This window comes from Ochlerotatus camptorhynchus, unplaced genomic scaffold, assembly GCF_037179485.1.
Source record: "Ochlerotatus camptorhynchus isolate MF236.1 unplaced genomic scaffold, CSIRO-AGI_Acam_v1.1 ptg000308l, whole genome shotgun sequence".
Lineage (NCBI taxonomy): Eukaryota > Metazoa > Arthropoda > Insecta > Diptera > Culicidae > Ochlerotatus > Ochlerotatus camptorhynchus.
In genome coordinates this window covers 425,855-438,700 of record NW_027040796.1, presented here as the reverse complement: position 1 = coordinate 438,700, position 12,846 = coordinate 425,855, and the positions used below count along the sequence as shown (strand labels likewise).

Here is a 12,846-nt window from a genome sequence, read left to right as displayed (position 1 = left end):
ATAAATTACATGTCATTTTTAACCTAGGTGCTCCAGTTACTGCAGTAACGTACCAGCCTTAATTGTTATGATATATATCTAAGTGTTTTTACATTGTTCATGTCTTGGCATTTAAGTATTTTAAACAGGTTTTTTAACCTGCATGTCAGTATAACAATTGATATCTTAAAACTAAAAACTAAAACTAAATCTTATCTAAGTATAAAGGGAATTAATCGTTGCAATTGAGGATTGCAACGATTTTTGCCTGAAATTATTCATTATTTTGTTGGACATTAGTTCTAAAGTCTCAACATTCGAAATTCTATGTACCTCGGTAGTACTGTACCAGGGAGGCAACTTCAAAATCATTTTCAGAACTTTGTTCTGAATCCTTTGAAGTGCTTTTTTCCTGGTAGTGCAACAACTAGACCATATTGGCACAGCGTAAAGCATGGCCGGTCTAAAAACTTGTTTAAATATTAGAAGTTTATTCGTCAGGCAAAGTTTGGATTTTCTGTTTATAAGAGGATACAAACATTTAATATATTTGTTACATTTGGCTTGAATGCCCTCAATGTGATCTTTAAAAGTTAATTTTTGGTCAAGTATTAATCCAAGATATTTCACTTGGTTTGACCAGGAAATTGGAACTCCGTTCATAGTGACTATGTGACTACTACTAGGTTTCAAAAAGGAAGCTCTAGGCTTATGTCGAAATATTATAAGTTGAGTTTTGGAAGCGTTGGGAGAAATCTTCCATTTTTGTAAATAAGAAGAGAAAATATCTAAACTTTTCTGCAGTCTGCTGCAAATAACACGAAGACTTCTTCCTTTAGCGGAAATGCCTGTGTCATCAGCGAACAAATATTTGTGGCAACCCTGAGGCAAATCAGGGAGGTCCGAAGTGAAAATGTTATACAATATAGGCCCAAGAATGCTACCCTGAGGAACTCCTGCTCTAACAGGTAGTCGATTAGATTTGGAATTTTGATAATTTACCTGCAGAGTTCTGTCAGTTAAATAATTTTGAACTAATTTCATAATGTAAAGTGGAAAATTAAACTTTTTCAATTTAGCAATCAAACCTTCATGCCAAACACTGTCGAATGCTTTTTCTATGTCTAGAAGAGCAACTCCAGTTGAGTGGCCTTCAGATTTGTTTGAACGAATTAAATTGGTAACTCTTAAGAGTTGATGAGTAGTTGAATGCCCATGGCGAAACCCAAACTGCTCATCCGCAAAAATTGAGTTCGTATTGATGTGAAGCATCATTCTATTCAAAATTATCTTTTCAAAAAGTTTACTTATTGAAGAAAGCAAACTTATTGGGCGGTAGCTAGAAGCTTCAGCTGGATTTTTATCCGGCTTCAAAATTGGAACAACTTTTGCATTTTTCCATTTATCAGGAAAGTATGCCAAATGGAAACATCTGTTAAATAATTTTATCAAGAAAGACAAGGTACTCTCTGGGAGTTTTTTGATGAGGATATATAAAATTCCATCATCACCTGGAGCTTTCATATTTTGAAACTTTTTAGTTATAGACCTTACTTCGTCCAAATCAGTCCCCCAGGAATCATCAAAAATATTTTCCCGAGAGAATATATTCAGAAAATCCCGAGCAACCTGATTCTCAATAGGACTAGTAAGACCCAAACTGAAATTATGGGAAGTCTCAAATTGCTTAGCAAGTTTCTGAGCTTTTTCCAAATTTGTGATTAAAGTTTTACCACCTTCTTTAAGCGCTGGAATAGGCTTTTGAGGTTTTTTCAAAATTTTTGTGAGTTTCCAAAAGGGTTTGGAACTCGGGTCTAATTTAGAAACATTATTTTCAAAAGTTTTGTTCCTCAGGGCAGAGAATCGCTTTTTAATTTGTTTTTGCAAATCCCGCCAGATAACTTTCATGGCAGGATCGCGTGTTCTTTGAAATTGTCTCCTACGGACATTTTTAAGACGGATCAAGAGCTGAAGATCATCGTCTATTATAATTGAATCGAATTTAACCTCGCATTTTGGTACTGAGGCAGCTCTTGTTGCAACTATAGAAGTAGTCAGAGATTCAAGAGCATAATTAATTTCATCTTTGGTTTGCAAAGGAATGTTTGGATCGAAGTTATATTCCATAAATGTTCGATATTGCTCCCAATCAGCTCTATGGTAATTGAAAGTAGAGCTGTTGGGATTACAAATTATTTCTTGGGATATTTCAAAAGTTACTGGAAGGTGATCAGAACCGAAGTCAGTATGGGTAACCAGTTGGCTACAAAGTTGACATGAATCAGTTAAGACCAAATCAATAGTGGAGGGATTTCTTGCAGAAGAAAAGCATGTTGGGCTGTTTGGATATTGAATAGTGTAATAACCTGAAGAACAATCATCAAACAGAATATTACCATTGGAATTGCTTTGAGCATTATTCCATGAGCGGTGTTTTGAATTAAAATCACCAATAATGAAGAATTTAGACCTATGACGGGTAAGTTTCTGGAGGTCACCCTTGAGAAAATTCTTTTGCTGGCCTACGCATTGGAATGGCAAATAGGCAGCTATAAACGTAAGTTGTCCAAATTTTGTTTCAACAGAAACTCCCAAAGTTTCAAAAACTTTGGTTTCAAATGAAGAAAGAATTTTATGTTTGATTCGTCTATGAATAATGATGGCAACGCCACCACAGGGTCCATCAAGACGATCATTTCTATAAATCAAGTAATTTGCGTCCTTCTTAACCTTATGGTCAGGTTTAAGGAACGTTTCAGTTATAACGGCAATATGCACGTTATGAACTCGCAAAAAGTTAAATAGCTCGTCTTCATTATCTTTAAGAGATCGAGCATTCCAATTTACAATATTTAATGCTTTAAAATCCATTACTGAATTTTAAAGTCATGACAATATTATTTGCAAATTTTACTCCAGTTTGAATAGCATCAAACATGGAGTTAGATTTAAGCATATCAGAAATCATGTCAATTAATGATTTCTGTAAAAATTCCATTTTAGGGGCAGTAATGCTTCCTAAATCAAAATTGTCAAAATTTCCGTTAGAATTACTTTGGCTAGTATTTTGATTTCTACCCGTTGCAATAGCAGCATAGGTAGCTCCATTAACTCGCTGAACATTGTTAGCAGCGAGGGGAGTAGGTACAGATGAAAAATTTGAAGCAGGGGTGATATTTGTACCTACGGGTACGAATGTAGAATTTGTTCCTCGCTGACCGTTGTTAACAGCAGAGGAATTTGTACCTGGTCGGAAACGTGAAACGTTTGCTACCTGTCGGTTAGAACGAGATTGTAGGATCGCTTTGCGAGTCTTACATTCCCAAAAATTGGATTTGTGGTTTTCACCACAATTTGAACATTTAAATTTCTTAGGATCTTCCTTCACAGGACAGTCGTCCTTTGCGTGAGAGGAATCACCACAATTCATGCATTTAGCTGGCATGTAGCAATTTTTAGTTCCGTGACCCCATCCCTGGCATTTACGGCACTGGGTGAGGTTTTGGAAATTTCCTCCAGTCTTCCTGAAGTGTTCCCACTTCACTCGGACATGGAGCATAAGGCTAGCTTTTTCTAAGGCCTTAAGGTTGTTTAGTTCACTAGACTTGAAGTGAACTAAATAAAAATCATTAGAAATCCCGTTGCGCGAATCGCCAGGACGGGATTTCATTTTCATTTTGATTACTTGGAGTGGCACAACTCCAAGTAATTTTGCCAGTTCATCTTTGATCTGATCCAGGGATTCACCACTGGGCAGTCCTTTCATGACAACCTTGAACACACGTTCAGTTTTGGTGTCGTAAGTAAAAAATTTGTGCTTCTTCTCAGTAAGATACTTGAGAAGACATTTAAATCCGTCCAAGGTTTCAGCCAATACACGGCATTCACCCCGACGTCCAATTTGTAGTGAAAACTCAACTTTCACGAAATTCAAAAGTTCCATGCGAAGAGCATGGAAATCGGAAGTGGTTATCACAATAGGGGGAATCTTTTCCTTCTTGGCATTAAGCCGGGAAAGTTTACTAGAATTTTTCTTGGATGATGGATCATTCTCATCATCCGTGAGCAAATCAAATTGATTACTCAAATTAATTTCTTCAGAAGGGGGGTCAAGAGTTTGCCCCTTTCTTTTGCGTTTAGGCGCCATGGCGGCAGTAAATTTTTATCCAAATCGACTTCCAAGCAGATTACTATAAGAATCTGAAGGATCGAAGAGGAATTTTCCAAATCGATATCCAAGAAGGATAACCTCGGGTAGGGTCCAAACAAGGATCGAAGAGGAATAAAGTTGAACAAGGTAGAAATTTTACAGGTTGAGCACTGAAAAGTGCTGTTTAAATTTGTTGTAGCTTTAGGTAGTAGTAACACTACCTTCAGCAAAAAGCAAATAGATCCGCACGGCAAGAGAGCACGATGCGGACTGAGGCCTTTACGTTTATTTTTTTTTTTTTATTTTTTTTTTTTTTTTTTTTTTTTCGCACATGCAGCGCTAGCGAAAAGAGCGCAGCTAAGCGAAAAGTTGACGTTTCGAGAAAGAGCGTATCTGTCAGATTTTCACTTCACCGGAGGTGTAAACTGATCGATTTCGTTTCACATGAACTGTAAACTGCGAAAAAAGGAAAATGGAAATGTTCCACAAACATTTTTTCACAACCTTTTTCGCTAGCGAAATTTCATGATTTTTCGGGTGCTTCAATTTTCGTTTCGCTTCGATCTGTATACTAGGCTTAAGCATGATTTCAAATGGAACGGCTTTGACATTACTATCCATTTGAATATCACTACGGAAAAGTTGAAAATCTTACTTTTATCTCAATAAATAAACTTTTTTGTAAAACCGTCTAAAGATCGGTACTCGATTAGCTAGCGTACATTAGAAAAAAAAATGCGGCAGTCATTTGCGCACTGATATTGAGGCGATATTGATATTCTATAACTGTGTGAACTGATACTGACATCAAGTGGCTAGTGAAATTCAGCATTTCGTAGGTATTGATATTGATATTTTGCAGCACTAAAGGCAGGCAAGGTACGCATGTTGCTTGCGATAGGGAGCAACCACAGACAAACAGACGCAACTCTTTAAAAAGTTTTTCTTGAAAACATAGTATCACATAGGAGCACATAACATAGGACCTCAGTAGCGACATCTCTCGGGCTTCTCGCGGAAAACAAGCTTGCTCGCTAACTCACAAACAATATTGCATAAAAGCTCTGTAGAATGTATAGAAACGTTAAAGTGATCCGATGCCAGCGCTGCGGCGAGTAGTTCGCGGAACTGATACTATTCAAATTAACCGTTAAATGCGTGAACGAAGATACACAATGAAGAGTTACGTCTGTTTGTCTGTGGAGCAACGTTCAATATGTGCGAATTTATGATCTTCCACAAGAGGTCTCTGATTGCGATCTAGCGTTGGTCCTGGGGAAATACTGTGATGCAAAGCGAGCTATTCGGGAGAAATTCCCTGCGGACAGGTGTCAGTGGTATATATGAATGTAAAAAAGGAGATTTCCAACTCGCTGAATTTCCTCAATCGAAAGGGGAACATATTCTATCAAGGAAACAAAAGTTCACGTTCACGTGGATTGCACGTTCAACAAAATATTGTGTCATCACATACAGACATAACACTCGCAAGTTGTTCATCGAACAAGCATTTAACGGTCAATTTAAAAGTATCGTTGTTGGTAGAACCACCACCTGTGGCACGCATAGTCAATTCTCTTGCTTTTGACGTTTACACACTACCGCCATCTTTACAGCGTACTGCCCACCACAGTGTACTCAACAGATGGCGGTAATGTTTTGGCGATGATTTTTTTTATAGTGAGAAATATTCAATGTGTTTTGCCTGTTTGTTTGTTGTGTCATAATCAACAAACATGTTTGTTATCTGAGAGCTAACAAACAATTCTTTTGAGTTCAACCCTGAATATTTATTTATCGTTATAGTTATCACCACTGGATATGATTGTCGTAATTTTAGTTTAGTGACAGTGGTGGATTAGTTGTATTTACAAACATTTTGTTAACTTATTAATTTTCGATAAGGCATTTTTTTGTTTTTAACTCACAAAGAAAAGTTCACGTTTTGATTTTTATTTAATTTTATAGTTATTCTATATGCATATTCAAGTTACATAAACTTTGGAAAAATCGGATGTAACTATTCCATCCACTTTATGCTATGTTATAAGCTGTTAAAAGTCATATGTAATCCGTTAGCACATACCTGATTACACCGCCATTGGCTACGAGTATTTATTTGCTAATGAAAAAAGTGACACCCGAGCAACGCCCGAGCAATGCCTTTTTTTTTGGATTTTATTTGTGGGGTTTTACGGGTGATACTTACAAATGAATGCCGCAATAATCTTCAAGCACACGCTGTATTGCTTAAACAACTTAACCACCTTCAGCACTTCGGGATAAAGTTGTTCAAAATGTGCTACCTCGGCGATTTCTGGGGAAAATTGAACCAATCTACTTTTTTTATACACTTCGAAAAACATACTCACTATCAACAAAATAATTTGTAGATTCGAATAACATCATTGTTGAAACTATTCAATGAATTCAACAAACAATTTTGTTGATCCACCCTAGCAAAATTTCTGTGCGTAGGAGCAGGGGTTGAAACAGTTGAACAAACCATTTCTGATCAGAAATATTATTACTAGGACATCATTGCTTGCTATTTTCAGAATTCACACACGGTCTTCGGCGACGGTGTCGTATGACAGAGCCTGTCATACGACATTTTAGTTTGGTACTGTACTATGATAGCTTGTTTTGCAAGTGTCGGAGGCAAAGACAGTCAATTATCACAGAAAATGTGTCGACTACCGTGACCGCTTACAAGACTGCGTAGGAGTACAGCTACAAATGGACTCAATACCGACACACCGACATGAATGACCATAGAAGTTACCATGAAATTTCTGCTCAAAGCACACTACTGACATCTGTCTCCATATTCGTGGAAAACGCTTAGCTAAGGCATGAACACGCATGCAAAATTTATGAGTTGGTTTGTATCTGATCTATTCTGGACAAATTATGAATATCTTGATAAAAAAATCCTATGGTTTTGAGAGATCGCATCGCTGCACATTTGAATTGACCGCTATAGATTTTAAAGCAAAAGCTAAGTTTAAATTTCATGTCGGTTTGTCAGTGGACTCACCTAATTAAAACTACAATTCAAGTGCTTTAAACATTACTCATAGTTGATAGTTAATGACATTACAAACTCCATACCAATTCAATTAATCTCCGATCTATCTTGTCTTCCTTCCCCAGGCATCGCAGGTTTGTCTCGATCAACCCATCAGACCTCAGAGTCTCTTATCGGACGACATTGAGATACAGCCAAAGTACGAGAACAAGTTCCTCCACGCCGTGTATCACCCCTCGATTCCGGACCACTGCAGGGCCCCGCTCAATGCAGCCCTGCTCGCCGAGTGCGACAACAGTGGATCGTTGTTCTCGATCCAGTCGGCACCGGTGGTCGCGACAATCGGCGGCGGTGGTACCACCGGCATCAACGGGGACATCCCCGGCGACACTATGCTGCCCAGTGACCTCATGGGAGTGGACGCCTTCCTGGACCGGCAGCGGGATTCCTACCCGGGAGCTGCTGGTCCACTTATTAGCCCGCTTCATTCCAACACCCTTCCTAAGGAGGATCATCGCACGGATACCCTGCTGCGGCCTTCCTCGTTGGCTTTCGATACGGGCTACCACGTTGTCAATAAACATGGTGAGGATTTGGCGGTGGCATTGAAGATCGGGGAAAAACTAATTCCGGTATCTTATTTTGATTTTACAGTTGAACCTCAGTTGTCTGCAGAATTGGACGAGGACGACAATGAAAACCTTCTGACTGTTTCAAGTTTAACCGCTAGGCCGTTGATTGCCAAATCTCGCGAGTTGAGAAGCAAGAAGTAGGTTCCTTCGGCATTGATAACTGTACAGAACTGAACAGTTCATTCTGTTTTTTCAGGGAAAAGCAACTAAAACGTAGAAAGAAGGTATCCACCGAAACTAGTAGCGAAGACGGCGAGGACGGACCGCCGGACGGTGGCTACGGATGGGTAATCGTATTTGGTGCATTCTGCGTACAGTTTTGGGTTGCAGGTCTGGTCAAGTCCTACGGTGTCCTGTACGTTGAAATCTTGGAAAATTTTCCCGGCTCATCGGCAACCACGGCCTCGTGGATTCCGGCTATCTTATCCGCTTTGTGCTTAGCTTTAGCCCCGGTGTCTAGTGCCCTGTGTCAACGCTTTTCTCCGCGTATCGTTGTAATTATCGGTGGTGTGTTCTGTGCTTTAGGACTCACGTTGAGCTACTTCGCCACCAGCTTGTATCATTTGCTGCTTACCTTTGGAGTACTCACCGGAATCGGTGGTGGTCTGTCCACCACACCCGGCATCGTCATCGTTTCGCAGTACTTTGAGAAACGACGAGCTCTGGCCAATGGAATTACGATCTCCGGCACGGCGGCCGGAAGTTTCATTTTCCCAATGTTGATTGAACGACTGATTCACCTGTTTGGATTTCATGGCACAATACTGATTTTGGGTAATGATGGCACAACCATGGATGGAAAGTACTTACTGACCTCAACTTTACCCCGACAGGTGGCTGCATGCTGCACGTTTGCCTTTCCGGAGCACTCTACCGTCCGGTGGAGGATTCGTTCCCGAAGAAGCCAAACCAGAAGGAAATTTCGTCGTTTTCCTCCCGGATGGATATCAAGGACAACCTTGGTCACCTCAGCTCATCGGAAGATCACCTCAGCCGACGGTGCCTTGAGGACCTATTCCTAGATGAAGCCCTTCACGATAAAAATCGCAACAGTCTGAACACTGACGGGAAGTTCGGTAAGTTTGACAAGTTCCGAAAGCAAACGGATCCCACCAGATGCGGTCGTCCCATTGAGGATCGCACGGTTTGGTGGTGGACATTCGTTCCTGCATTTCGTAACAATCCGATTCTCCTGTAAATAATTCCATACTAGAGAGCAAGACAAACCATTAGCAAAAAGTGTAGGAAGCATGAGCGTAGCAAGGGTCGCGAATAGTTTAGTCGACTTTCTTTTGCAGCAATATATCTTTAGGTTTTGGTTTCGTAATCATATCGGAAAATCGCGCTTTTTACTCATCAGTTGGATTCGTTAATTTTGCTGGCAGGTTTTAGCTCAGTGTAGGGCATTTGAGTCGTGCGGGTAGGATTCGGTTCGTCTCTCCAGAGCGTAGGTGATACATTTGGTTCAGTTAAGGTTTGCTCTTATTTTCCGATCTCGTATAGGCTAGCAGCAGGTCTGCGTTCGTTGCACCATAGAGAAACTAGAATATTCCCTCCACCTCGCTTCCGGTTTAGGGTTTTCTTAACGTTAGACGCAAACTAATTTTCGGCCCCCCCATTCAGTTCAAACTGGATAGCAAAAAAAAAAACAAACAATACAAACAGTAAATTCAGCAACGCATCCTAAGCTTTAAGGGTACTCACTTTTTCCCAAAGAAAATAAATTGCTTATAATTTTTTTAGATTTTTTGCAGATCAAATATATCAGCTGTTCGTAATGACAGTAAAAAGACACATGAATCGGTATACGATCTGCCGAATGTGCATCGCGATGCATACAGCCCTGCGGGTGATTTGAACCATGTGTGTAATTTACCTTCAAGAAAAATCTGATTTTTAATCTGTATGATTTTCTTAATTGTAAGAATTAAGTTTAATTATGATTGACAAATGTTGTGTTTGCGTTCTGTTCGTATATATATGGGTTTATTTTTTTAATAACTATTACGACTGGACTAGACTGATTATGAACACACTAGAAGGTTTTTCAGTTCAAATTTGGATAACAAGAAGCTTCAAACAACTCGGTAAACTTATCTAGTATGATATGGATACGGAACTACCACTCGCTGTAGCAAGACAACTGTCGGTAGACTGTGGATTATCATCGTTGTTCGACTTGATCAAGTATAATAACATCTGATTGTACTTAACTTGCCATTGTATTAACGGCCAAAAACTGTTTGGGTGAATTCGTAGGCAACATCGCCCACGTGCACCCACGAGGTAAATGAGAATCTCCTTCCAACTACGGGCCATCCAACAGGAGGATGTCCCAGTGAGTGGGGGAGAAGAGCCCGCCGTCTTTTCACGAAATGTTAAAGACAGGGAGTTGGCATTTCCACTCTCTCCATCCATTTCGCTTCAATCGGGTGCCCTGGTGGACCCTCCCGTACCCAGCATTTAATGTTAGCTCCCTAAACTTATCTAGTAAAACCAAAATTATCATAAATTTCCTGATAAATTTGAGCCTACGACTACTCCGACTGTCATAATTTTATAAATTCGATAAATTTAACACATTCTACGTGACATAACAATTTTTTTGCCTGTTTTTATCCAGATCTTGTTCTGCAACTGAAAAAAAGTAATTCATAACTATTATTGCAAATTTTGAATATGCATTAAATTTCCTATGAGAATTGCTCAAGAGTTTCTTATTTGAATGGCTCAAAAAGTTTTGTGTGTAGTTTTAATTTTTATGGAAAAATATTTCAACGTCACGCAGCATAGTCACTCACCAATTCATTTTGAGCTACTCAAATTATAAACGCTTCATCACACTTCACAAAATTGGAATAGTATTTGAGAGCAATTTTTATTTATTATTTCAGTTACAGAAAAAATAACTACAAAAAAACGTGGGTGCATGCTGGTAGAATGTGTCATTTGTGACTGTGCAGACTATCAACAACATCGATACTTGCTCAGTATTTAATAGTAGAGTGAATTGTTGTGCACTTAGAAGAAGCGTCATATACTATACAGTTCTCGATTTATTATTGACTAAACCCTAGCCCAGTGCGAAATAATTTAACCAGCATATGTCTATAACTTATTTTAAATTCCTGAATGTATCGACACCAATGCACCTGTTGGTGGTGGGATCTGACATTTCTTATTTATTTAAATTCCGATAAAAAATGCTTAAGTCCGCATTCAGGAAAGATGTATACTAGGGTGGGTTAACCCCTGTTCCCCATTGCTCTTCCGCTGTGTATTGAGGTCCTGAACACTGGTGTCAAATTTTAACGAATTTGGCGATGATCAGGATTTGCGGGAGAATTTTAAATTTTGTATGGGAAAATGTATGGGAAACGAAGCGAACCTATCCATTATTTCGATTTGGTTCGAACTAGTTTTCAATCCGACAAGTAGGCTTAAACGCTGTCCAGACTGGAGAGTTCTAACATGTTATAACGGTTGTCAAATAATTGCAACACAGAAACCACCATCAAGATAGCGCTATAACATGTTATAACTCTGTAGTATGAACGTACTATAACGTTCTGCTTCCGCTGTCATTGCCCAAGCGCATTTAGACTCCTGAGATCTTTTTTTTAATTTCGGCTTATTGCTCCGCGCATATTTACAGGCGTATATATTGCCGTTTCAAAAAAAAAAAGAAATGACGGCTTCGGCATGACAGACTATTTTCGGCAACACAAATTGAAACACTATTTTCACTGGATTTTCTTACGAAAACACTTCGCTGAATGCATGCAAACGATTCTTTATGCTTTCAGCTTCAATTTGACTATATTTTTACCACTGAGAAAAAGCAATCTAGCAAGGTTTTCTTGAAATGCAACACACGCACTACAAATTGTAGCTGATTTCGAGTTGCCGATAATAGAACAGCAGATTTACACGCAGTTCAAATGGAACGGTTGCCGAAGAAAAACTGGTTGCCGACAATACTCGCTCTCACTAGAGAAGATTGGAGCTTTGTAAAAGCGTTTCAAAACAGTTTTTGACAATTCTCGATGAACATTTCAAATGGTCCTATCTGCTTTGATCGATTCTCTTCATCGACTTTCTCTTTCGTTAATAACTCAGCTGAAAAACCTTTCCCTGTTGTATTTGACGTTTTGGACGCTAGATAAGAACCTCCTTTATCAAACTATGTGGTAGAATTAGCGCGGAATCTGTTTGCATAGCAGTGGTTATGAAAAGAGAAAGTCGATGAAGAGAATTGATCAAAGCAGATAGGACCATTTGAAATGTTCATCGAGAATTCTTTCGACTGAAATTGTTAGAGCAGCTGGCAGCAACAGATTGTAAACAAACCAATACTGCATATGTGTGCGTTCCTTAGAGAAAAAGGTTATAGAAAGAAGGTCGCTGCTTAGGTTGCCGAGAATACGTAAATTCCCCTACTTAAAACTATAATGAACAACTTTGTTGAAGGCTGCAAGTCGATTTGATGCTTCAGAAAACAGAAATTGGCTTTCGGAATCAGATTGCAGATAAACCTTGATTTGAGCAGAAAAGCAGGTATGCTGATAGGGCATATTTCATAGTATGCTTTGCCAGATTTTTTACCTCAATGTTTATAAACAAATTGTGCTGTCATCTCTGGATACAATAGTGCCATGGAGTTGAGTAGTGATACGGAGAAGTGGTTGATCGGTCAGCCCATTACCAGGTTCACCGGGGGAAAACTTCCGAGTAACCGAGAAGTACTGCAGCTCTTCTTTATTCATCGCGCACAATCTCGCTTCACGATACGACAATGCTGCTGGAAGGTGTTTCAAACGGCAGAACAAGTTTGGGTCAGAGCTCGTATCCCATTTAGGAAAACCAGCCATAGTATCAACGCTTATACCACTCCAGCACGTCGTTCGTGTAGTGGCATGATGCCAAATCCGGCCAGAAGATCCGCTTTTGGAGACACTCTTCCAAATACACCTGTCCATTCATGGTGCTTGCGGTAACGAAAGGTCTACTCCGCTTTCCGCAAGTACAAATCGCTTGCCAAATTAGGAACTTCT

At 39.4% G+C, this 12,846-nt stretch overlaps 1 protein-coding gene across 1 annotated transcript in view; it reads left to right on the top strand.

Annotated features, from left to right (window-relative positions):
- Positions 1-12,846, top strand: part of Sln (Silnoon) — a 107,589-nt gene that overhangs the window by 55,460 nt on the left and 39,283 nt on the right. Inside the window, exons 2-5 of the mRNA XM_065229142.1 lie at positions 7,286-7,745; positions 7,815-7,929; positions 7,989-8,566; positions 8,626-8,868. Of these exons, the coding sequence (XP_065085214.1) occupies positions 7,286-7,745; positions 7,815-7,929; positions 7,989-8,566; positions 8,626-8,868 (1,396 nt within the window). The remainder of the gene's footprint in view (positions 1-7,285; positions 7,746-7,814; positions 7,930-7,988; positions 8,567-8,625; positions 8,869-12,846) is intronic.